Raw genomic sequence first — 27,815 nt, 5'->3', positions numbered from 1 at the left:
AGCTTGAGAAGATGCAGTGAGGAAAAACTAACTTAATTCGGACTTTCATGGTCGGCAGAGGTGGGGGGATCCCAGTGAAAATAGATGCCACCTTTAAAAAAAATGGAGAGGGGACAGAGGGGTACTGATGGTAAGAGACATGTATGTGAGCAGTAGAGCAGCGACCCTAGGTGAACGAATAGAGAAGCTCCAGCTCCCGAAAGGGAACAAGCTCCTGTACCTGCAGGCGCGAGTCTTCCTCCACAGAGACCACGACATTCCCCCAGATACCTGAACACACTACTGGACAGACGACTAGCTCTGGACTTGCTAGGAAACAGTAAATATGGTGACATATATGGACAATTATTAGAAGAGCTAGGGGCCCCACTGGGAGAGATGGGTCAGCGTAACCATTGTGCCGGAGCTCACCTCCTGTTTCACTTCTTCCTGGGGTGTGGTACTCACTGGGTATCCGCCTGCTCAGGCGACAAAGGGGCAGCTCGAACTATACCTACACTACACTGGTCGCTGCAATGTAAACAGACCACTTTATCTCTTTAGTCATATTTTTTCTCATGCTCTGTTTTTGCTTGATAACACGAATGTAAATTTTGATCACATGTATAGTAAAGGGATGCGATTTTTTTATAACCACAGTTATGATTAATGCAACTGTATAATTGAACTGTATGATCAGACTTACCGGTCATAAATGAAAACTTCTTGAAAATACATCCTATAACATTTTGGCAACTTGAATTGGTGTTGTTTTGACTGAAGGGAATTGTAGAGATTGTAAGGGATACCACTGAAGAGTACAGTTTTTAATGTTTTGTGTTTAAATTATTAAAGTGTAGTAACATTGTTATGTATTTTTTTGTCTTAACAATGCATGAATCAAAATTAAAAATGAAAGCGACCCAACATTGGGCTGGATGTATGGCACCAGAGGTTCATCACAGTTGCTCACAGATTGTGTGGGATTGATAGGCACTCAAGTGATGAGAATGCTTTTCAACGCAGCACCCTCTATCGGGGATCTGGAACTGATGCTAACAGAGCAAGAAACAGTTTACATCCATAAATCAATCAGATTTAAGAATTGTCTAATTAGTAATCAACTCCGTCTGAAATTGCAAGTTTCAGTATTCGTGTCAAATCAAATTGAATCTGAAAATGAAGCAAGGAGACTCAAAGAAAAAATGGAACTGAGAGAGGGGAGCAAGAGAGACAGGACGGAAAAACTTTTACTTTTATTTTGCAAATCTCTAACAATAATTAAGATGTGAAACATTGCGACTTCAGTGGTAAAAGCAAACCTCCAGTGCCAAATAAATTATTCACAGTAATCAAGACTGATCACGCTGGTAAATGTGTACTTACACTAGAATGGATACGTTTTAACGTTTCCTAGCCAGTTTAGTAGGTATGCCACGTAGCACAGAAACTTCATGCTGTTGATGGGTTTCAATGCAGAGTCTGTAAAATACCATTGTCGCATATCTTGCAAATGATCAGTGCAACTCCTGACACCCCAGCTTTCTGATTTTCACATGAAACCATTGTGTGAAGTCACCAGAGGTTTAACGTATGCCATTAGACTTCACTTTCACAGCAAAATCTAGTTCGGTATCAAATCATCCAGAAAACAAAAGTCGCAGCCTAATGAGGACGACACCAAACCCATTGTTTCAAGTAGTCTCATCGTTGTCAACTATAATTTTCTTTTAAATTGCCCGATTACATTTTTAGATTTGGTCTAAATTAAATGTTGGCTCGTTACTGACCCAACTACCATACTTAATTAACCACATGACTGCAGAGTAAAACCACAATTGCACAGGACTTGTAGGGGAAATTGACTAGACATTGGTGTTCCAAAATTACCGAAGCAGCCAAATGTTTCTATCTGTCTTACCACGTGTACTGCACTGCCATTGTACTCTGTGTTTAGGTCATTCTCTCTCTCTCTCTTCATAGTGACCACCAGAGCTTGTGCATTGAAGAGAACTATTTCCATATTAGCTTTTTTTTTTAATGCGACTTTACATAAATAGTTAGAGCAATGTTTTTCAAACTTTTTTTCCGGGGACCCATTTTTACCAACCGGCCAACCGTCGCGGCCCACCGTTTTCCTTTACCTGGTTTGTTGCTGACAAAAATGGAGAAAATGATTCTGGGTCCCTTTGGCCCAACAGTCCCTTTGACCCCCCCCCGAACTTGGAAAACAAAAGGTTGCGACCATATTTTTAAAAATGCAGCCGCACTGCACAGGCAGGCCCGATCTTCAGTGCGCATGCGTATAGTTGATTGGGCACGTTTTGAAGGCCGTTTTGAAGGCCGCTCGCAGCCGGCATTATTAAAAGCCGGCTGCTGCGGGCGGATTTGCGCAATCAGGAGCGCCGTGGACGGCTCCGCGACCCTCCCAACACTTGCCCGCAACCCACCCGCGGTCACACCCCTGAGTTTGACAATTCCCGAGTTAGAGCAGGGGTGAATTCATATAGGCTTCAGGTACAAAGCATGTTCTCCCAGAGTCTGCGTGCGTCTCCTCCGGGTGCTCCGGTTTCCTCCCACAAGTCCCGAATATGTGCTTGTTAGGGGATTTGGACATTCTGAATTCTCCCTCAGTGTACCCAAACAGGCGTCAGAATGTGGCGACGAGGGGATTTTCACAGTAACTTCATTGCAGTGTTAATGTAAGCCTACTTGTCACATTAATAATTACCATTATTACGATTATTGTAAGCCGAAACAATATCCTTTTTTAGTGACTAATACAAAAAATAACTTTTGTTTCACTTATTCAGTTCTAACGGACACAAATTTTATACAGGAATGCCAGGGAATTCTTTGATGTGTTTACAAGCTGTTTTGGAGGTTCGGTATGGGCCAAATAGCCTCCTTCTGCACTACAGGGATTCTATGGAGATCAATCAGAAACTTTGTCTCTGGATAATAAGTGAATTGTTGACCCCTCGAAAAAGGGCAATGGGTATTTGAACTGTAAACATTATTCGGAAGGGTTTTGATTGCTGCCACATGCAAGTGTCAGTTTATAGATTTACATTGAAATGTAAATTGACAGAACCTACATTGCATGGAATTTTAATTTTTTATGTTCAACTTTAAAGGGTTTACCAGAGCCTCCACTGGGATATCACCCCTCTCCTACTCCTGTCCCTGCTTTTACCCACACCAAATGCGATATTGAGCAATAGAAAGGTTCCAGGCCTGTCCCTACTCCTTTCAAAGTTAGTTGATGCAACATGAAGCAATAAAAAATTGAAAATGACCCTGAATAATAATCTTTATTACAAGTAGGATTACATTAACACTACAATGAAGTTACTGATAAAATCCTCGAGTCGGCTTATTCCGACGCTTGTTCACAGAGGGAGAATTCAGAATGTCCAAATTACCTAACAGCGCGTCTTTCGGGAGGAAACCGGAGCACCTGGAGGAAACCCACACAAATGTGCAGGCTCCGCACAGACAGTGAGCCAAGCCGGGAATCGAACCTGGGACCAAAAGGAGAACAAATGCACTTCTGGACTCCTATACTTTATTAGTATCCAATGAGCCTTAGTCAGAAGGGTTAAGTAGTGATGCTAGCTCAAGGGGCCAAATGGTCTACTTCTGCTCCATATCATATGTTCGTATGATGGGCAAATGGACTGGTTTGGGATTGACTGTAACATTTCCCTCACTCAGCAGCTCTGTGGCATTCAATGTCAATTTGTAAAACTTACATTTATATGCCACCTTTAACATTTTTTTAAAAAATCCTAATGCATGCCATAGAAGCATAATCAAGATAATGGAGATATTAGGTTGAATGACTAAATGATTGGTCAAACAGACAGGCTTTAAGCAGAGGATCAATGGATAGGGCAGTACTGGCAGGAATTCCAAATGCTCAAACGTCTGAAGGCACATGATAACAGTGACAAGCAAACTAAGTTGGAGGTACACAAGAGGCCAGAGTTGGAGGAGACACCCTGGGGCTGTTGGGTTGGTGATCGGGAGCAGTAAGGCCATGGAGTGAGTGATCATATGATCAACAGATTTAAATTACATTCAGAAGTGCAGATCCACTTCTTTCTTTCCTTCCTCCCATCTAACCCAGTCTTTTAGGACCACCCACTTATATCAGATTTCAACAGCCAAAATAGTTTACTTCTTACTCTTCAGCTGTTGGCAGTTTAAAAGCAAGAAACTTGTTTTATTGCTTCAATGCTTCTTTTAAATTCAGTATGGAAGTTGTAGCAGAAAAAACTGGCCGTTTAGAAATTTAATTCAGAGGGACAGGTTCACTTCTAATTCCCCCATCATTCTTCCTGTGCTCCAGAAACCCAAGAACTTGCTCAGGTAAACAGTGATGACAGGAGCAGATTTAAGGACTACAAAGGCATGGTGAAATGGATAGACACAAAGCAGGCTAGATTTAATGCAAAGAGGTTCCACGTGATATATTTTGACAATAATGAGCGGAGGTAATGCAAACAAAATGCTGCAATTTTAAAGTGGAGACTGGAACAGAGAGACCCCAGATTCACATACTCTACCACCTTCACAGATTTGTGCAAGTTAATAAGGCTGCTGAAATACAGGATCCTTGACTTTATAAATAGGCATAATGTTAAAAAGTGTACAAGCTAAACATTTACAAATTACTGGTCGGTGGCCAGAGTTTGAGTGCTGTGTTCAATTATGGCCATTAAGGCTTTAGAGAGAACTGTAACAGAGATTTCCGAGAATGATATCAGGGCGAGGAGAGTTATGCATGGAAAACTAGAGAAGGTTGAATTATTCTTCAAGAGCAGGACAAGAGATTAACATTTCCTCGGGCAGCAAGGCCAATGAGAATTTGTTTTTAAACTTATGGTGAAATGCATTGCTTGAAAAGGTGGTGGATAGCAACTTTCACAAGGAAACTGAATATACAATTGAAAAAGTTGTGCATGGCTATAGTGAAAAACCAGGGGTGTGGGGGCAAAATGAATTCCTCTTTGAAAGCGATGGCATGATGAATGAAAAGAATGTGGTGGTGATTTAACTGAAACATATATAAAAGGGTTAAAATAAAAGCAGACATGCTGGGTTTTTCCAGTTTTTATTGCTTCAAAGATGTTGCCAGTGTAGGTGCGGAGAAAATATTTCACCGGTCTGCAGAATCTAGAAAAAGAGGGGTTAGAGTCCCAGAATAAAGAGTTGGCCATTTAGGACAGAGATGAAGAGAAATTAGCTCACTCAAAGGGTTGTGAATCTTTGAAACACCATTGCCCAGAATTGTGGATTCATAGTGGTTAGCATAGTCAATATATCAACAGGTATTTGGAATCTGAGGCAACTAAGGAATATGGGAATAGCTCACTTTGTTGGTATTGAGGTAGAAGATCAGCCATGATTTTGTTAAATGGCAAGGCATGCTTGACGGCCAAATGGCCTACTCCAGCTTCTACTTCTGTTCATATAATACAACGGTCTCCTTCTGTTTATAGAAGGGTCATATTGGACTAAGTTAACTCTTCTGCACTCTCAAGATGCTGCCAGATATGCTGAGTTTTCTTCCAGCACGTGTTTCTCCTTCCACATCTATACCGTCTGATTCTATGGCTTTCTTCATCCCATGATGCCATACTGATAAATCCATCTCATACATTCTTCCACACCCTCATGATAATATTTCAAAACTACAATGTTTGATAACATGCACTAATCTCCCAGCACAGCCATAACTGAAACACCAATTCCATTACTGTCCCACCCCCTCAACACCATCCGACTGCGCCCACGTTCTCAGGCCACATCATTGATGTCCATCTCAGTGCATTCTTCCGAATGCTTCCACAGAGAGGACTCTCTACTCCTCCCACTGGCTCCATAATTTAAGATCCCACAGTCCCACTCCTACCAGATTTGATCATCTTCTCAAAAGGGCGCCCGATTGAGACTATATCTCTCACCATTTAGAACTGACAGTAATGCTGCCAGATCCAGTAGCTCTAGAGAAATTAATGTTTACAAATACCCCAACCATAGATTATTTAAAATATTCTGTGTAGACTCACAGCTATGCTGTCAAAATCGCAGAGATTCCCAGATGAATGTTACTAGGTTCAAGAGCTTCCTCTTTATCAGGAGACTCTGAACATGAGCTAGTGAGGAATCAGGCAGTTCAGTACTGTTTTGTTTTATTGGAAGATGCTTTGTTATGGATTCTGAGATTTATTTTCATATTCTGGTAGGCAACAGTGAATTTTCTCTCATTAACGGTGATAGGGATGAGGGTGCTGCTGGCAAGACCAGTTACTCATCCGTAATTGCTCTCGAGAAGGTGGTGGAAAGTCACCTTCTTGAAGTACTACAGTCCATCTGGTGCAGGCACAGCCACCCACAGTGCTGTTAGGAAGGGAGTTCCAGGAATTCGATCCAGTGACTGAAGAAACAGAGATATAGTTCCAAGTCAGAATGGCATGCAACTTGGAGGGTATAAGCTGACAAGTGTTTTTAATTAAGTTTCAAATAGAAGATGTTCTCTCTCAAGCGCAATGCAAAAGTAGCTGAATCATGTGATTCTGATAACACACTTTAAATGAACAATGGAAGGGATTACAATATAATCTATTATTTGGTTAACAGTCATCTATTCGGGACCACAAATGATGTACTTTAATGCACTTTATTTACTTAAACTCCAACTTGCCCAAACTACAGCCAACCCCTCCACTAGCACTTCAGCATTCCCACCTTGGAAGTTCCTTCCCAATGCCTCCACAACGGAGGCCCTCTGGCCCCACACAACTTTAATTCTTCCTCCCATTTTAACATGGTCTGCAAATGTTGACATTTCTTTAGCCCTACGTTGAAAGCATTACGTATAGAACGAACATTCAGGCCAGTAAAACACATTTGTGTGGGATTACACCCCCCCCCCCCCAACCCCCCAGGGCGGGATCTTCTGTTCCCACCACGGTTAATAGGGTTCCCCAGTGGGACTAGACAATCCCACCAGCGGGAACAGCCAGAAAATCCTGCCCAATATGTGCCTTGGCTCACATCAAACCACTAAGTTGCCGAAAACTCATGCCATCCGTTTCCTTCCTTCTGATCAATTTTAATCCAATTTGTTTGTCAGATTCCATAATCGATAATCATTAATATATCAATATGTTCCAGTGTGGTATTGTGGGCTTTAGGTCATTACCTAAATCATGCACATGATTTTAGGTGATCTTGTATTTCCCAGTTTCTCAACAACCAAGTGAACTGAAACTGTTTATTAAGTGACGGACCTTGATTAAAGCAAATAATGTAGCTGAGTCTCACACGTGTACACAAAGGAACCCGTATGGAAGGCAATATACCCTGTAAATGAACCATGGCACACCCAAGGCAAACACAAGTCAGAGCTGCCGGGAAGGGGTGGGGGTGGGGGGGGGGGGGAAAAGAGAGAGAGAGAGAGAGAGAGAGAGAGAGAGAGAGAGAGAGAGAGAGAGAGAGAGAGAGAGAGAGAGAGAATGAGAATATTCAGCCACTTCTATCAGTTCAGAAGTAAAGTTCAATGTCAGATGAGTGTACTTTTGAAGGAAAACAAATTCTAATGATGCAAACCAGCTAATCGCAAAGTGACAAATAAACAAACAGTATACATTTGAAGGCAGATTTTTAAAAATGAAGAGGATAAGACGAGCTGACTTTCTACTCAAGTCAGAGACAGCAGTAATGTTACTGCTGCTAACGTTCAAACCCCAAACCAAGTGTTTTGAAAATGTACACTTTGCACTTTTACTGTTTTTTTTGCCTCCCTGAAGGCATCGACTCCTTGCTGGAGTCTGGTTCCTTGGATTCCTAATGCCAACCTTATTCAAATGACCATCTCATAGTTCAGACAACACAATGAAGGTCACAGCAGGTCATTTAACTACTTGCGCTGCAGGAGAGAAGAACGAGTGTGTTTTTTTTTTTTAAAAAGGACACTGCAGAGCCAGAAGTTTTCTTACATACAAGAACAGATCAACTTTCGCTGCTTTTATAAATGGTGCAGTTTAATCCCAACAAATACACCCAAATCCAACTCCCAGGTTGCATTTGAGAGTCTGGGATCTTGCTCCAAGAATAATGGTGCCAGATTTAGCAGTGGAAATACTGGAGGACCCTGCCTTTATGGTTTCCCGAGACCCAAATTAAAACAGCACTTTTAGAAAAAGTAGTCGACAAAAAAAATTTACAGGTCAAATTCCATAGACTCTAGACTGTTGTCGTACTTCATATTACACAGGCACAATAATTTCAAAGTAAACTATTGCTACCCCATACATAGTGAGAAGTTTCCGAATAAGTATTTTAAAGCAAAACGCAAATAGTTTGCACATTGTATTTTTTGGCAAGCTAAGAGTCAGCATTTTACACAATACATTTAAGTGGTTTATGGCCAGTTTGTCATGAGAAATGCTAGATCAATGAACAGAAAATTATGGCGATCTGCAATTAATTGAATCTGCAATTCAATTAAGAGCCAGTTAAATTAATTTGCTACAAACCACATAATTTTTTAGTGCATATCTGAATGAAGAATATCTTTTGGTGCAAGCTTTATAGCAAACCAGACTGTAATTTATGAAACTGAAATAACCACATCCTGTGGAGTTAGAGCTGTGTGTTTATTCAAATACAATTGAAGGTTTCAGGAACCAGTTCATTACAAAAGGCTGGGGAACCTACAACATGGGGGGGGGGGGGGGGGCACACAATAAGTGGCTGATCATTTAGGGCTGACATGAGTAGACATTTTTCCATCCAGTGTTATGAATCTTTGGAATGTTCCAGCATATTGGGCTACGGATGCTCCACCACTGAAGATAATCCAGGCAAAAATAGATTTTTTGGTTTCTCAGGAAATCAAGGAATTATGAGAGAGGGCAGTAAAGTGGATTGACACAGATTACGTCATAATCAAATGGCGAAGCAAGCTTTAGAGGCCATATGGTCTACTCTTGATTTTTCTTAATGTTCTTTCTTTTTTTTTTATTTGGAGTACCCAATTCATTTTTGGCATGGCCAATTCACCTACCATGCACATCTTTGTGTTGTGGGGGCGAAACCCATGCAAACACAGGAAGAATGTGCAAACTCCACACAGAATGCCAGGATCGAACCTGTGACCGTGGCGCCGTGAGACAGCAGTGCTAACCACTACACCACCATGCTGCCCCCTTAATGCTCTTTCTTAACATCCTTATATTCAGATAGGGAAGCCAGGTCAGGAAGTTGGGTGGGCTGCAGTGTAGTGAGAATGAGCGGAGAACAGGCATGACAGGAAACCAGAGAAACTGCAAATTCAGGATTATAGTGAGGGGAAATCTTGCGGAAGTGTAGCTTGGGTTAGGGGAAGGGAGGAAGTGGCAGAAACAGCCAAATGGATGATCTTAACTTCAGTGAGAAAAAAGCCTGAGAACTGCTCGTTTGAAGTGAGGGTGTAGAAGACAATGCGGCAGAATGGAGGGGTGTGGGGGGTTAACTTCACATTCCAGGATGATCCTGGAATAGTGAGTTGTTTTAGCAAACAAGAGCAGTGCTTCTTGTGTTCCAGCCAAACCTGGGAATGAATGGTTAAACCATAGCTGTTGAATTTATTCCTATTTTCCTCCTGCTCAGTGGATATTACCACCTGATTAAAATGACAATTTATAGCTGCTAGTAACCACAAATAAACAGTTCAGCTAACATACAGGACAGGTGCCTTTCCTGACCGTAAGGAGTTCCAGAAACCCAACGTTATTAACCACCAATACAGCACCAGTAGATCAGTCAAAGAAGCAGCTACATTATGAACAGAACAGCCCCTCTCCCAAAAGACAGATACCAATTCATTCCTTCCTGTTCTGATTGTATGTTTAGTAATTTCCAAAACCCCAATACCAGTCAAATGATATTCAATAAAGTCCTTGGATCTAAAAAACGACTCAGTAAGTGGCTGTCACCTGCACTTGTAGAATCTATATTTATATCCGGTCTCGCAATGGCCCAAAACCTACCACCCCAAAACCCGAAAACCTTCATGATCATGGTTCTCTCTTGTTCAATAGAGGGGACAGACATTCAAATTTTTAGCATTTTACAAAAACAAAACAGGACAAAAATACCATACCCCCCAAATACAATAAACCCTAAAACAACCCCATCCACCCCAACCCTCTGCCAGCCAACCCCCCCCCCCCCCCCCCCACAACAGCTTACAGTAACTAGCTCTCCAAGTTGCTAAATAAACAAACCCCATCTCTTGTGGAACCCCTCATCTGTCCCCCTCAAGGCAAATTTCACCTTCTCAAGATGCAAGGGCTCCATTAGATCTCCCCGCCACTCCGACGGTAGAAAAACTGACTGCCATCACAACAGAAAAAACTGCAAGCAATCGACGAGGTGAAGGCTAAAACATCTGCCCCTGCTCCAGTCTGAAATGCTGGCAGGTCTAACACACCAAATGTAGCCCCCAGGGGACCCTGCTCCAAATCCACATGCAGGATTGCTGACATGGTGCTGATTAACAACCACCAAAATGTATTCAACTTCAGACAGGACCAGAACACAAGTACATGATTAGCCTGGTCTCTCCCACACTGTTTGCAAGTATCCTCTACCCCCTCAAACAGCCTTCTCATCCTCGACTTCGTAAAATGCATCTGCACACCACCTTCAACTGTATCAAGACCAGCCTCACGCAAGAGGTGGAGGGTTTTATCCTCCACGGCATCTCAACCTCACAACACAGTCCCTCCTCCAGCACCATCCCCAACTCTTCCCCCCCGCTTGGTCGTAATCCCCTCCAAAATCCTCCCATAAATTGCCCAGATGACCCCACTCTCCAACCCCATTACCAACGGCACCTCCTCCAGCAACAAGGCGGCACGCACTATCGGAAAGGTCAGCAAAAACTTTCTATTAGCTAAGTCCAGCACCCAAGATACCGAAAACCATCCTCACGCAGAAACCCAAACTTCCCCCTCAACTCCGCTAAGCTTGAGAACCACCTCTCCAAAAGCAAGTCCTTAATCTCCTTCACCCCTCTCTATTTCCATCTCTGAAACCTCGCATCCGTCCTCCCTGGCTCAACACCATGATTTCCCCAGATCAGCCTCAACACCGCTCCCAACCTAACGTGCCGCCGAAATTGCCTCCAAATCTTCAACGTGGCCACCACCACAGGACCTTCCGAATGCTTCCCTAGGGCAAACGGAAGCAGTGCATCACCAGTGCCATAACCTCGACCACCTATAAGAACCCACCTCCATCCTCACCCATAAAGCCTCTGCCTCCCTACTCCAGCACCGCACCATCTCCACGTTCGTCGCTCAGTAATTCAAGTTCGGAAGGCCCAAATCACCCCCCCCCCCCCCCCCCCCACAAACTGCCAGCTCCTCTGAAGTGAACCGCTCAAATACCTGAAATAGGGTGTTGCCACCTGAAATGGCAGCTCTGCCTCTTCCCCACCGCCACCCCTGAAGACACCACAAAATACCCACTTTCCCCCGTACCAGCCTCCCCGGACAGGCGCCGGAATGTGGCGACTAGGGACTTTTCACAGTAACTTCATTGAAGCCTACTCGTGACAATAAGCGATTTTCATTTCATTTTTCAACTTGTATCCCGAAACACCCCAAATCTCTTAAGCAGACCCATAACCCCCCCCTCCCCCACTGAAGAGCTGGGGTCAGAAATATATGACAGCAAATCACCCGCATCCAGAGACACCCGATGCTCAACCCCACCCCCCAAACACCCCTCACTATCCCTTTCCATAAATCCAAGCCCTGAAGCGCAATGGCCAAGGGCTCTATCACCAGTGCAAACAGAAAGGGTGGGGGGGGGGGGGGGGGGGGGGAAAAGAGAGAATGGGGCATTCATGCCTTGTTCCCCAATGTATTCGTATCATTCATTCGCACACTAGCCATTGGATCCTTATACAATAATTCACCCATGCCATAAACTTAGGCCCAATCCCAAACTTCTCCTCCAGCTCCACTCCACCCGATGGAACGGTTTCTCGCATCCAACGTCATCACCACCTCTAAGTTCCTTCCTTCTGCCGTAGTAATGACCACATTCAGTAGTTGGCACACATTCAATGACAACTGCCTACCCTTAATGAACCCAGTCTGATCCTCCCCAATCACCTTCAAAATGCACTCCTCCAACCTCAATGGCAACACCTTCGCCAGCACTTTGCATCCACATTCAACAGAGATTAGGGACATTTAAGCGACAGGCACATGGACAGCAGTAAATTGAAGGGTGTAGGTTAGGTTGATCTTAGATTAGGATAAATGGTCGGCACAACATCGTGGGCTGAAGGGCCTGTACTGTGCTGTACTGTTCTATGTTCTATATGGGCCTATATGAAGCACACTCCACCAGATCCTTATCCTTTCTAAGCAACTAAATGGATGCCTGACCCATCGTTTCTAGTAAGACCCCTTTAACCATTGGGTCCTCAAACATTTCTACCAACAGCGATGGCAACATTTTATAAAATTCCCCAGAAAAAACAACCAGCCCCTGTGCCTTACCAGTCTGCGTCTTCCGTATCACTACCTGCACTTCTTCCACCCACAGTGGCTCCTCCAATCCCACCCTCTCCGACCTCCAGGCACTCTAACCACCCTAAATGCTCACCAATATCCGCGCATCTTCAGGCAGCTCTGACTTATCCAGTCCCTATAAAACCTTGTTCACCATTCCGGCGCCACCACCAGCTCATCCAGCAATAATTGTCATTGCCTACTGTATAGTATCTAAGCAGACACAACCAGGTCATTAACTTAATATATAGCCGTAAATACCAGAAAACCAGTTTCAGACCACAAATGAGACACTGATCCATCAATGTCTTAAATTCTAAACCATGCATATTCTAATTCACAAAAAAGGTTTTTGGATGTCACTTAATCAAAATTGTGTTGATAATTATCATTTAAGTAATATAATTCACTAGAATGATACTGCAATTATGCTTCCAAACAATTGTCTCCCCCTTTCTGCAAACACTTGTGTAGGTGGAATTTTCAAAAAAGGGATAGACCAATCAAGTGCATCTGCAAAAACTGTGGTGAGATGGAGGAGTGTAATGTATTAGCGCTTTGCATGGTCCAGCCAGACCTAGCAACAAATGATCCAATATAGACAAATCAGAATATTTCCTTAATGACAAGAGACAAGTTATGGAGGAGCCAAAGGGGTTTAAATGTTCATACACACGAATTGCTAGAAGTTAGTCCACAGATACGAAAAGTAATCACAAAGGCAAGAGGTATGTCAGGCAGGGAACGGGGGATGGTGGCAGGAGAAATTCTTCAGTTGCCCAGTCTTTTACCAGATCTTGAGTACTGTATTCAGTTTTGGACACCAGATCTTAGCAGAGAGAGATATTGATAAAAACAAATTACTGCGGATATTGGAATCTGAAACAAAAACAGAAAATACTGGACAACCTTAGCAGGTCTGACAGCATCTAAAGGGAGCTAATGTTGCGAGTTTGGATGGCTGTCATATATTGGTGTAAAAGAGATATCTTGGTTTGGAAGGGGGAAGCTGGTACAGGAGAGATTCACCACAATATATCAGGGATTAAAAGGTTAAATTATGGCTGTTGGTTGCATAAATTTGGTATGAATTACCTCGTGTTTAGAAGATTGAGGGGTGAGCAAATTACGGTGTTTAAACAATAAAAGAGATAGGTCGTGTACATTCAGAAGAACAAATGCAAAGGATTACAATTCTGAAATCTGAACAGGAAGCGCTTGTTCATGCCAATGATAGTAAAATATAAAACTCCTTCCCCGAAAGAATACCAGGTCAAATAAAATATATAAGACTGAGATTCAGACTTCTGTTGAGAAAGCACACCAAGGGATCTGGACATTATTCATTCTCTCTCCATGTACCCAATCAGGTGCTGGAATGTGGCGACTGGGGGCTCTTCTCAGTATCATTGCATTGTTAATGTAAGCCTATTTGTGGCAATGAAGATTATTAAAAATGGGAGGTACCAATCACCATGATCTGATTTCTGGCAGAACAGGCTTGAGGGACTGAAGAGTGCTGTGGAACTATCTCATAATACAAAATTGGTTTCATAACTTTATCGCAACTTTAAGATGTTTTAAGCTGTGTTAATGTACATTGTGTCATTCAACACTCTAATGCACACTACAAAGACCTCTGGAGCTCTTAAAAATAAAACAGCAAGAACGTTAAGGAATAAAAGGTCTCAGATCTCCCCCTCCCACCCCCCCCCCCCCCCCCCAAACTCTCCTCCTACCCACTAGGCTTCAACAAACCTACCCAGAGCCACGACCTTCCAAAGCGGTTATCTTCACTTTCACTGCTTTCTCCTGAAGAATCAAAATCCTCTTTGTATAGATACATTTTTTAAAAAGTATTTTCCCTCCTTAAAACTTCATAAATCCTGTTCTTTAAAAAAATATTTTCCACTAGTCAGTGCTCACAGGAAAACATCCAACATTCAAGGAATCGAAGTGTACCAAATGTGCTATTACAAAGCACGTCTACTGTTAAATAATTGGTTATTTACCAGCATGAAAAGCAAAACAGAAGTTCACTAACCAATAGAAACTGCAAATCTGTCCCAACCTCTCATCAGAAAGATAAAGCTACACGGTCAAAGGCTGCTCAAGAGTTCGAATTGATAGTAACAAACTTATCTCTATTACCAGGAGCATACAGTCAGACGTAGGAAATCAACAAGAACTCGTTAATAATTAGAGGAATCATGCCTTTAACAAGCAGTAAAACAAATGTCAACAAGCAAACATTGATGTTTCTGGTTAGTTTTGAAATCACGTTTACCACTGACGTATTTGTTTTCCCCCTCATAGGTACACACCACCGATGAGCAGGAGGGTGGGTAAAGGGCAGGGGGAGTGGAACTTGGTGAGCTGCTTTCACAGAAAGCCTCATGTGTATGACAGGCCAAATGAGCTACTTCTGTGACTTCAGGATTTTATGATGATGAAATAAATTTTACTTTGAAGAATTTTGTAAAATTCCTATTTACTACGATTTACTTTGAAACAAAAAGATTAAAAAACAGGACAAAGTAGAAGTGTCGAAGAAAAAAAGTGTCTGAAACACAAGTGCACAATCTTAAAATGAAGTAGACAATTCACAGTTCTGTACTCCACACAGCATAACCACTTGAGATACTATTGGGAAATGTGTCTGCCAAGGAAGTTTAATACCAAACGTATAGATTGGATAGGCTTTAAATGAATGAGCCCAATTTGCTTCAATGTTCACAGTCAGAAATGTTAGCTCAAGCTCGGCTGCAGCTATTGGCACCTATTTTAGCTGGCATCCAACAGCAGTAATGTCAGCAAGCAAGGCAAGTGGCCATGCACAATTCAGTATGCTCACAGACAGCAAACTAGAAGTTAATGCACTGAATGCCTTAATTTTTAAATTTACATTCTCAGGTCTGATTGGATTAAGATAGAAACCAAAGTAAAGATAAGCACACTTTTAAAAACTAAACATTCTACAAATATAAAAGTAGCTTTTCAGGGTCAGTGAGGGCATTTAGAAATAACTTTAAACCTAGTAGACTTCAAAATTCAGTTACATCCCATTCAGCAAAACCTACAAGGTTTTCATAAGTGTTTTTTCCAGCAAAGCCAACAGCAAAAAGAGGTTTTCACCAATTTGCCGATTGCTTAGAAATTGTACACATGGTTCTTCATCACTGAACCCTCTCGAGTACAGAAATATTGGAGTTTCCAGGTTATTCTCCACTATGACTCCTGGAGCTGCTGTCAGTTTCAGTGAAGTAACAATGGTGAATGTCAGCAGTTTCGCCGTCATCAATGCCAACACCAGGCCGTTGTTTAATACTCATCCCCCCCCCCCAAAAAAAGAGGAATCCAGTTGCCTATTGACTTGAATGTAAAGATCCAAAACTTGATCTGACAAAAAAAAGCTCCTCCTCCAGTGTATCAGGTAGTGATTCTTCAATACATTAAACAATACAATCTTTTTTGCTGCACAAAAAAATTAGATGTCACGTTTCCCTGCAAAACAGTGATGACTCCCAATCATTGGTACCAAATTGTCCCAAAAGTCAAATGAAAGATAATCATAGCTAAGTCAACACCATTTCATTAAAATTATTCAAAAGCAGTTGCAGTACATTATAATTTTGTTTTCTAACATACTTTCACAGCAGTCATTTTGTATTAGCTTGGGAAATTGGCTTGGAAAAATTCTATTAAACCAGAAACCACTGCTCATTCACTTGGACTTTTTTTTTAATGGGATAAGTAAAGGTGTTACTGATGAGGCTTCTGTAACATAAAACCTCTAATCATACATGGACTGTTGCACTTGTGCGCAGATACCTTAGAATTACAGAAATCTTAAAGCAAAGTTAACATTTTAATTATTTTTTAAGCTTGTAGTTTCAGGAATGTACTTAACCCATTTTTATTCCTATTCTGTCGACATATTCATCCATGTACCTAAACTTAGGAAAGCACGAGTCACAACAGATGGCAATGTTTCTTTTGTTCAGGAACATTGTTGGGGGGGGGGGGGGGGGGGATTGGCCTGTTTTTGATCAATTGTTTCCTCACTCCATCTTGTTAAAAATCAACCTAGCAAAGTGGAAAATTGCTCAAGTATGTCTTGTACATAAAATGTAGGACAAATCCAACCCATACAATTACTGCCCCATCAGTCTACTCACAATCATCATTAAATTGATGGAAGAGAAGCCAACAGTGCCATTAAGCAGCCCTTGCTTTGCAATAAACATTTCATGGACAGAGTTTAGGTTCCACCAAGGTCACTCAACTCCTGACCTCATGACAGCCTTGGTTGAAACATGGACAAAGGAGCTGAATGCCAGGGGTGAGGTGTGAGTGACTGCCCTTGACATCAAGGCAGCATTTGATAGGAGTAGGACATCAGGGAGCCCTAACAAAACTGGAGTCAATGGGAATCGGAGTCAATGGCAATCAGGGGAAACTCAGCTGGTTGGAGTCATACCTAGCATAAAGAAAAATGTTTGTGGTTGGAGGTCATTCATCTCAGCTCCACGACATCACTACAGCAGTTCAACAGGGTAGTTAGTGCCCTAGGCCCAACCATCTTCAGTTGCTTCATCGATGAACATCCTTCTATCAGAAGGTGAGAAGTGGCAATATTCACTGATGATTCCACAATGTTCAGCACCATTTAGGACTCCTCTGAAATAGCCCATGTCAAATGCAGCAAGACCTGGACAATATCCAGGCTGGGATGACAAGTGGCAAGTCACATTCGCACCACACAAGTGCCAGGCAATGACCATCTCCTACAAGAGATCTAACCATCACCACTTGACATTCAGAGGCATTACCATCGCTCAATTCCTCACAATCAAGATCCTGAGGGTTACCACTGATCAGAAACTGAACTGGACTCACCATACAAGTACTGTGGCTACAAGAGCAGGTAAGAGGTTAGGAATCCTGTTGCACTCACCTCTCGACTCCGCAAAGTCTGGCACACTCTACAAAGGGATTTGATGGAATACTCTTCACTTGCCTGGATGGGTGCACCTCCAACAGCACTCAAGAAGCTCAACACCATCCAGGACAAAGCTGCCCACTTGATTGGCATCCCTTCTACTCCCTCTACCACCAACACTCAGCATCAACTGTGTGTAACATCTACAAGATGCACTACAGGAACTTACCAAGGCTCCTTCGACAGCACCTTCCAAACCCATGGCTGCTACCATCTAGAAGGACATGGACAGCAGATACTTGGGAACACACCGCCTGGAAGTTCCCTGACAAGCCATTCACCATTGGAAATACATTGCCATTGGGAGAAAATCCTGGAACTCCCTCCCTAACAGCACTATGGGTGTACCTGCATCGCATGGACTGAAGCGGTTCAAGGAGGTAGCTCACCACCACCTTCGAGGGCAATTCGGGATGGGCAATAAATGCTGGCCTAGCCAGAGAAGCTCAGATCCACGAACAAAAAACATACGGACTTACAATTTTTCTCCCTGCTTCTCGCAATCATCATTAATTCAAAACCAGTACCAAAGAACCAAATCAAAAGTCCTGAAAAATCCTTAACACTGCATCGGGGCACCTGGAGTGTAGGGGGAAGAATGTAGTCTTCAGCAGAAGCGAGTGTTTTCTGAGCTTGAATCGATTTTCCCAAAGCAGGTTGAACACACTCACCTGGATCGCTCAACAAAATCAAGGCCTGCTGACCTATAATGTAGCAGTCACTGGAAATTATGGCCTCCATTTCTTCACAGTCCCCTTCAAGGTCGTGGGGGGGGGGGGGGGGGGGGGGGGGGGGGGGGGGGGGGGGGGGGGGGGGGTGGGGGGGGGGGGGGGGGGGGGGGGGGGGGTGTCAAGAGAGCCCAGACTCCGATAACAGAAGTCATATTCTCCAATTTAATGAGCAGCATGAGTCAGAGGCTACACATACATATAGTTTTTACTGATCTTGCACAAACACTGTATTCGATCATAATGTTGAATTCAGCAAGCTGTAGCAAGTCAAATGTCTCAGCTGATTTTGTCATGGTTAAAAACAGTGCATACTCTGTAAAAATGTAAGTGATTGTAACATTATGATGTATATCATGAATTAATGGTACGGAGCTTAAAAGACAAAATACACCATGGATATGGGGATCATCCTGAACATTGCATTTATTCAATCTATATGCAGCATAATGTAACAAGGTGTGCATGGTGTATGATGGAAAATGATCACAATCATTGGCAAAACACGAAATTCTGGCTTCAGAGCCAGAGAACAAAAAAAATTCCAAGCTTGTTACTTTTCATGTTACTTATAGACATATAATAAGCAGAGATGCAGCCAGACGGAGGGGCACAGCAGTTTCTATTTTAGATTCAATGACAATCATCAGTTTTTAGACTTGTCAAGAGTTCAAACTTAAAGGAGCAAAACACTTCCAGAACAGCAGTAATAATTTAGCTCTCGATAAGTAAGGGGGTTTAAAAAAAATCCTGCAAACATTTCCAACAAATAACATACCAGAAATATTGGGGAACACAGGGTGGGGAGGGGGAGAACTGAAGGGGTTTTAGTACAGAAACGACATTGGAGAAATTGATGGATTGAAGGGCCTGATGACCTACATCCCAGCGTACTTAAGGAGTGGCCCTATAAATAATGGTGGTCATTTTCCAAGATTCTATAGACTCGAGAACACTTCCTACAGATTAGAGGGTAGCTAATGTAACCCCACTTTTTAAAAAGAGAGATGGAGAGAAAACAGTAGCCAGTAAACCTGATGTTGGTAATGGAGAAAATTCTAGAATCCTTTAATCAAAAGATTTCATAGCAGAGCACTTGGAAAACAGAGGCAGGACTGTAGAGTCAGCATGGATTTATGAAAGGAAAATCATGCTCGACAAATCTACTGTAATTCTTCTAGGATGTAACCAGTAGAGTTGATGAGGGGGAGCCAGTGGATATAGTTGATTTGGACTTTCAGAAGGCTTTCGATAAAGTCCTATATAAAAGAGATTAGTGTGTAAAATTAAAGCGCATACAAATAGGGTAAGGTATTGAGATGGGTAGAAAATTGGTTGGCAGACAGGAAACAAAGATAGGATGGCATGCTGTCTCATAGCACAAGGGACCCAGGTTCGATTCTGGTCTTGGATGACTGTCTGTGGAGTTTGCACATTCTCCCCGTGTCTGCGTGGGTTTCCTCCCACGGTCCAAAGATGTGCAGGTTAGGCTGTTTGGTCATGCCAAGTTGCCCCTTAGGGCAGGGTTTCAGGATTAGGGCAGGGGCTTGGGCGTAGGTGGAGTTGTCTTCCCAAGGGCCAGTGCAGACTCAATAGGCCAAATGGCCTCCTTCTGCACTGCAGTGATTCTATGATTGTATGAATAGGACTTAACGGGTCCTTTTCCAAATGGCATATGATGACTAGTGGGGCACCACAGGGATCACGGTGCCCACATTCTCCACTTTGATTTTGGGGGCCAGTTTAGCTCAGTTGGCTATGATGAAGAGCGAGGCCAACAGCACAGGTTCAATTCCTATACTGGCTGAGGTTATTCACAAAGGGCTGTCTTCTCAACCTTGCCCCTCGCTCGAGGTGTGGTGATCCTCAGGTTAAATCACCAGTCAGCTCTCCCCCCTCAAAGCAGAAGACAGCCTATGGTCATCTGGGACTATGGACATTTTACCTTTACCACAGGGATCAGTGCTAGGACCCAGCCATACACAATATATATTAATGATTTAGATGAGGAAACTAAATGTAATACCTCCAAATTTGCAGATGACACAAAGCTGAGTGTGATGGTGAGCTGTGAGGAGGATGCAGAGATCCTGCCGTGTGATTTGAACAAGGCGAGTGGGCAAATGAAATAGAAGATGCAGTATAATTTGGATAAATGTGAAATTATGGAGGTAGTAAAGGCAGAAAAGTAGATTATCTGAATATCCATAAATTAGGAGAGGAGAATGTGCTATGTGATGCGACCATCAATTCACTCGAGACAAGAGTAGAAGTAAATCGTTGCTTTAATCAACTTAGAACAGTGCCTGCCTGCGACTGATCCAATATGAGAACCGCCTACAGGTCAACTGCTCTTTATACCTCCCTTCAAGGGGAGGAGCCATGGGCGGAGCCCATACATGCCCCAACATGTTCCCCTATGGATAATGCCATACAATGGCCCATAGGAGAAGCCCACAAGGGCAACAGCATAGCACAGATACAAATACAAGGGCAACAGCACAGATACAAATACAATGGTGGATTATTGGCATAATACATTCACCACATTAACAAAATGAAGTCCGGCGGGCATGACGGGTTCATAAGTTCAGCCAGTCCAGCGCACGGATTGTGCGCTGTGATCGCCAAAGCTCTGGCGCTGTTGCTGGCCCGGGTGTCGAACTTGTCCGTGCTGGCATCGGTAGTGAGGGCGCCAGTGCGGGTACAGATGTGGACTTCGGGAGCATCTCTGCTGGAACTTCATTCCTGTGGATCAGTGAAGGGGGGATGGCGGGCGGGAGGGAGCGCGGGAGCCATATCGGGACGGGGGCGCTGGTCATGGTAGGTTGGGCGGGATATGGTGGAGGTGCGGTGGTGGTGGAACCGGCGGGCGCCAGGTCTCTGAGGAAGACCGTATCCTGTCGGCCATCGGGGTGTTCGATATAAACGTACTGGGGGTTGGAGTGTAGGAGCTGGACCCTCTCTACCAGAGGATCGGACTTATGGCTCCTGAGGCGCTTTCCGAGTAGGACTGGCCCTGGTGTCTTCAGCCAGGACGAAAGCGAGGTCCCGGAGGTGGATCTTCTAGGGAAAACAAACAGGCGGTCATGAGGGGTCTCGTTTGTGGCCGTGCAAAGTAGGGACCTAATAGAGTGGAGTGCATCGGGGAGGACCTCCTGCCAGTGGGAAACTGAGAGATTCCTGGACCGCAGGGTTAGTAGGATGGTCTTGCAGACCGTAGCGTTCTCCCTCTCCACCTGCCCGTTTCCCCTGGGGTACTGCCCGAGGCAGTGCCCTTACTGAGCAGGTACTGATGCAGTTCATTGCTCATGAACGTCACCTGGAAGGGGACGGACTCATCCACCGCGCGCATCACGGCTTTGGCCTTGATGCAGCTAAAGGCCTGGCGGGCCTCAGTTGCCAGTGGAAAGATGGTGGCCTTGATTAGTGGGTGGGCTTTGTCCGCATAGTTGGGATCCCACTGGGCATAATATGAAAAGAACCCGAGGCACCTCTTCAGGGCCTTGGGGCAGTGGAAGTTGCAGGAGGGCGCGCATACGGTCAGGGTCGGATCCTAGAATCCCGTTTTCCACGATGTAGCCGAGAATGGCTAGTCTGGTTGTGCGGAAAAATTTCTTTCGCCTCCGTGGTCTGTGGATCGAGTTCAAGTCGGTCAGGTTTGAGGGCCGATTCCATAGTTGCGTTTAAGTTGATTAAATTGATGCGACCATCAATTCACTCGAGACAAAAGTAGAAGTAAACCATGGCTTTAATCAACTTAGAACAGTGCCTGCCTGCTTCTGATCCAATACTGAGAACCGCCTACAGGTCGACTGCTCTTTATACCTCCCTTCAAGGGTAGGAGCCATGGGCGGAGCCCATACATGCCCCAACATGTTACCCTATGGATAATGCCATACAACGGCCCATAGGAGGAGCCCACAAGGGCAACAGCATAGCACAGATACAAATACAAGGGCAACAGCACAGATACAAATACAATGGTGGAATAATGGCATAATACATTCACCACACTATATGAGACCTGGCTGTCCTCATACACCAGTAGCTGATGGTAGCATGCAGGCAGTAAAGGTGGCAAATGGTATACTGGCCTTCATAGTAAAAGGATTCAAGTACAAGAGCAGGGATATCTTGATGCAATTACACAGCCTTGGTGAGGCCCACCTGATGTGCAGTTTTGGTCTCCTTACCTGAGGAAGCAAAGAACATCCAAGCAACGAGCCTCAACGACTATCATCTAGTGGCTTTGACATTGATCATTATGAAGTGCTTTGAGAAATTGGGTCATGAGACACATCAACTCCAAACTCCAACAATGCCTCCACTGCAATTTGCATACTGCCATAACTGGTCCATAGCAGACACTATCTCCCTGGAGCATCTCGACAACAGACAATAGAACCTCAGAGTTCTATTCATTGACCACAGCTCAGCCTTCAACACTACAATCCCTGGCAAGCTCATATCAAAGCTGTAAAACCTAGGACTTGGTTCCTCCCTCTGCAACTGGATCCTCGACTTCCTGACCCATAGATCTGCTCTCCATGATAGTCCTCAATACTGAGCCCCCCCCCCCCCCCCCTCCGCCCAGGCTGGGTTCTTAGCCCCCCACTATACTCTCTATAAACACATACATGACTGTGTGGCAACACCTGGCTCCAATTCATAGAACATAGAACATAGAACAGTACAGCACAGAACAGGCCCTTCGGCCCTCGATGTTGTGCCGAGCCATGATCACCCTACTCAAACCCATGTATCCACCCTATACCGGTTAACCCAACAAACCCCCCCCCCCCCCTTAACCTTACTTTTTAGGACACTACGGGCAATTTAGCATGGCCAATCTACCTAACCCACACATCTTTGGACTGTGGGAGGAAACCAGAGCACCCGGAGGAAACCCACGCACACATGGGGAGGACGTGCAGACTCCGCACAGACAGTGACCCAGCTGGGAATCGAACCTGGGACCCTGGAGCTGTGAAGCATTTATGCTAACCACCATGCTACCGTGCTGCCTACATTCCATCGACAAGTTTGCTGATGACATGACTGTAGTGGGTCAGATCTCAAACAATGATGAGTCAGAGTGCAGGAAGGAGACAGAGAACCAAGTGGGGTGGTATAACAACGACCAAGAAAGCACAAAAAACAGCACCTATACTTTCAGGAAATTAAGGAAATACAGCATGTCTACATCAGTGCATCTATAAAACTTGGCAAGAGCCAAAGAAAGCATGGCTACATTACAGCCTGGTATGGCAACTGCTCGGCCCAAGACTATAAGAAACTAGAGTCATGAACACAGCCCAGTCCATCATGCAAACTCACCGCCCATCCAATGACTGTCTACAGAGAGAGAGCGAGAGCGAGAGCAAGATAGAGAGAGAGAGAGAAAGATAGAGATGGGGGGGGGGGGGGGGGGCAAGATACAGAGGGGGGGCCAAGAGAGAGATGGGGGGGGGGGGGGGAAAAGATGTGGTAATATATGAGTAAAAGTACTACGGTACCTGGGAGTGTGAGCTACCATTGGTGGAGGAGGCTCGCTGCTCATTGGCCCAAGTGTTTGCATTTCATTGGTCAGAACGTAAGATAGCTCCGCCCAGTGAGGCGGGGTACAAGAACCCGTGTTTCCCAGCAGCCGGCCTTCTTTCTGTACTCGAGTTGCTGGGAAACATAGTGTTGATTAAAGCCTTCAATTCGGACTACATCCTCATTTCAGTAGTTATTGATCGCGCATCAATTTAATCAATAAGATTTTAAAGGATGGAGCGCCGTGTCAAGCCTGAGCGTCTACGACTCAGCTCCCACGCAGCTAATGCAGTAGCTACATTCAAGCATTGGCTAGCTTGTTTTAATAGCTACCTCAGCACGGCAGAAAACGTACCGACGAGGGAGCAGAAGCTGCACATCGTTCACTCGTGCGTCGGCCCCGCCATCTACACGCTCATAGAGGACGCGGCCGACTATGACTCCGCCATGGAACTGTTTAAAGGACACATCATCCGGCCAGTAAATCAAGTTTACGCTCGGCACTTGCTGGCTACAAGGCATCAGACCCCTGGTGAGTCGTTAGACGATTTTTACCGTGCGCTCCTTGTACTGGGGAGGAACTGCGGCTGCCTGCAAGTTGCGGCTGCCTGCAAGTTTCTACTAATGAGCACACCGGACTGTTAATCAGAGACGCCTTTGTTGCGGGTATGCAGTCCCCACAAATCCGCCAGAGACTGTTAGAGAAGAAAACTTTGAGCCTCACGGAGGCACAGGCCCTCGTGAACTCTCTAGATGTTGCGTACAGAAATGCCAGTTCATACGCCCCCGACCACACGGCGGCCCCCTGGGCAGTGTGGAATTCAGCTTCCCCTTCTCCTACGGACTCTGAATCGCCTCAGGCCTGAACTGCAAGGAAGGAAACCCCGCTGGGCCCCGTTGCTATTTTTGTGGAAAGGCAAAACACCCCCGACAGAGTTGCCCAGCCCGATCGGCAACGTGCAAGGGTTGCGGTAAGAAGGGCCATTTTCTGTTGGTTTGCCAGGCCAAGGCGGTCGCTGCGGTCCTGAGCAGCGACTGCGGGACGCCGCCCCGTCTCGGAGGATCCCGTGCGTCCTGCAAACTCCTCCGTCCCCATCCCCCAATGCCACGTGCGGCCTCCGGGCGCTGCCATCTTGTTTTTCCGACACCACATGCGGGGGACGGGCGTCGCCATTTTGACCATCCCCGCCATGTACGACCAGTGGGCGCCGCCATCTTGGATCGGCTCCAAGGACCCCGGCGCGGGTGACTACGCACCGCCCGATGGCGACTCCGATCTTCTGCCACGACTCGCATCAGTCACTTTCGACCAGTCTCGACCCCGCACCCTCTCTACAGCGACGACGAAGGTCCTGCTCAACGGGCACGAAACGTCCTGCCTGCTGGACTCCGGGAGCACAGAGTTTCATACACCCTGCCACGGTAAGACGCTGCTCTCTTCCTGTCACTCCCATAAAGCAAAAAATCTCCCTGGCCTCTGGCTCCTATTCGGTTGAGATCAAGGGGTATTGTATAGCGGACCTCACGGTCCAGGGGAGGGAGTCAAAATTACAGGCTCTACGTCTTCCCCCACCTCTGCGCGGCCACACTCCTGGGGTTAGACTTCCAGAGTAACTGTTCCACTGTAACCTCCAGAGCCTAACGTTTAAATTCGGCGGCCCTATCCCTATACCTCCCCTCACTGTCTGCAGCCTTGCGACCCTCAAGGTCAATCCCCCGCCCTTGTTTGCAAACCTCACCCCGGATTGCAAATCTGTCGCCACCAGGAGCCGAGGGTACAGTGCCCAGGACCTCACTTTCATCAGGTCTGAGGTCCAGTGGCTTCTGAAAGAAGGGGTCATCGAGGCTAGCAACAGCCCCTGGCGAGCACAAATTCTGGTGGTAAAGACCGGGAAGAAGAATAGGATGGTCATAGACTACAGTCAGACCATCAACAGGTTTACGCAGCTGGACGCGTACCCTCTCCCCCGTATATTCGACCTGGTCAACAGGATCGTGCAGTACAAGGTCCTCTACACGGTGGACCTGAAGTCGACCTACCACCAGCTCCCCATTCGCGTGAGCGATCGCAGTACACTGCATTCGAGGCAGATGGGCGGCTCTACCACTTTTTAAGGGTTCCCTTCGGTGTCACAAACAGGGTCTCGGTCTTCCAACGAGAGATGGACCGAATGGGCGACCGATACGGTTTACGGGCAACTTTCCCGTATCTCGATAATGTGACCATCTGCAGCCACGATCAGCAGGTCCACGACACCAACCTCCGCAAATTCCTACAAACCGCAAAACTCCTGAATTTGACCTATAACAAAGAAAAATGCGTGTTCCGCACCGACCATCCTCGGCTACGTAGTGTGAAATGGAGTGATAGGCCCCGACCCGGAACACATACGCACCCTGATTGACCTCCCCCTCCCTCACTGCTCCAATACCCTGACGAGCCACCTCGGGTTTTTCTCTTATTACGCTCAGTGGGTCCCCAACTACACCAACAAAGCCCGTCCCCTCACACAAAGTACCACTTTCCCCCTGTCGACGGAGGCCCGCTAGGCCTTCAGCCGCATCAAAGCGGATATCGCAACGGCCACGATGCGCGCCATCAACGAGTCCCTCCCCTTCCAGGTCGAGAGCGACGCGTCTGACGTAGCTCTGGCAACCACCCTCAACCAAGCGGGCAGGGCGGTGGCCTTCTTCTCGCGCACCCTCCATGCTTCCAAAATCCGCCACTCCTCGGTCGAGAAGGAGGCCCAGGCCATAGTAGAAGCTGTGCGGCATTGGAGGCATTACCTGGCCGGCAGGAGGTTTACCCTCCTCACAGACGAACGGTCGATAGCCTTCATGTTCGACCATGCACAGCGGGACAAGATAGAAAACGACAAGATCTTGCGATGGAGTATCGAGTTATCCACCTACAACTATGACTATGACATCTTGTATCGTCCTGGGAAGCTGAACGAGCCTCCCGATGCCCTGTTCCGCAGCACCTGTGCCAACACAAAAGTGGACCGCCTCCGATCCCTCCACAAGGACCTCTGCCACCCAGGGGCCACCCGGGGGCCACCCGCTTCTTCCATTTCGTGAAGACCCACAACCTGCCCTACTCCATCGAGGAGGTCAAGACAGTCACCAGAAACTGACACATCTGCCCGGAGTGCAAGCCGCACTTCTACCGCCCCGAAAAAGTGCATCTGATAAAGGCTTCCCGTCCCTTTGAACGCCTCAGCATGGACTTCAAAGGTCCCCTCCCCTCTACCAACCGCAACACGTTCTTCCTTAACGTGATTGACGAGTACTCCAGTTTCCCGTTCGCCATCCCCTGCCCCGACATGACCACGCCCACCATCATAAAAGCCCTTCACACCATTTTCTCCCTGTTCCGATTCCCCGCTTACATTCACAGCGATAGGGGGTCCTCCTTCATGAGTGATGAACTGCGTCAATTCCTGCTCAGCAAGGGCATTGCCTCAAGCAGGACGACCAGTTATAACCCCCGGGGTAACGGACATGTCGAGAGGGAGAACGGTACGGTCAGGAAAACTGTTCTACTGGCCCTATGGTCCAGAAATCTCCCAGTCTCCCACTGCCAGGAGGTCCTCCCAGATGCCCTTCACTCCATCCGCTCTCTACTCTGCACTTCTACTAATCAAACTCCCGACGAACGCCTTCTCGTCTTCCCCAGGAAGTCTTCCTCAGGGACCCCGCTCCCGACCTGGCTGGCAGTCCCCGGGCCTATCCTGCTCCAGAAGCATGTGCGGGCGCACAAATCAGATCCGTTGGTCGAGAGGGTCCAGCTGCCCCCACGCTAACCCGCAATACGCGTATGTGGAGTATCCAGATGGCCGACAAGACACGGTCTCTCCACGGGACCTGTCGCCTGCCGGATCCCCGCCATCCCCCTCGTCACCAGCCCCCCCCCAACCACAGACTATGGCGGGACGCCCCCCAACCGCAACTGCCCCCTGCAGGCGCTCCCCTCCCTGG

The 27,815-nt window shown here is 45.9% G+C and overlaps 1 protein-coding gene across 3 annotated transcripts in view; it reads right to left on the bottom strand.

The window, feature by feature from the left end:
• lpin2 (lipin 2) overlaps positions 1-27,815 on the bottom strand; it is a 136,557-nt gene that overhangs the window by 96,004 nt on the left and 12,738 nt on the right. The window contains exon 1 of one of the 3 annotated variants that reach the window (XM_038809189.1): positions 14,326-14,532. The exons of the other annotated variants lie outside the window; for them this stretch is intronic. Coding sequence (XP_038665117.1) covers positions 14,326-14,409 — 84 coding nt within the window. The 5' untranslated portion in view covers positions 14,410-14,532. Of the gene's footprint in view, positions 1-14,325; positions 14,533-27,815 lie in introns of those variants that run through there. 3 annotated transcript variants of the gene reach the window in all.

This window comes from Scyliorhinus canicula, chromosome 10 (genome assembly GCF_902713615.1).
Source record: "Scyliorhinus canicula chromosome 10, sScyCan1.1, whole genome shotgun sequence".
In the NCBI taxonomy this organism is placed as follows: Eukaryota; Metazoa; Chordata; class Chondrichthyes; order Carcharhiniformes; family Scyliorhinidae; genus Scyliorhinus; species Scyliorhinus canicula.
The sequence above is the reverse complement of the archived record's forward strand: the minus strand, read 5'-3'. Positions and strand labels throughout refer to the sequence as shown.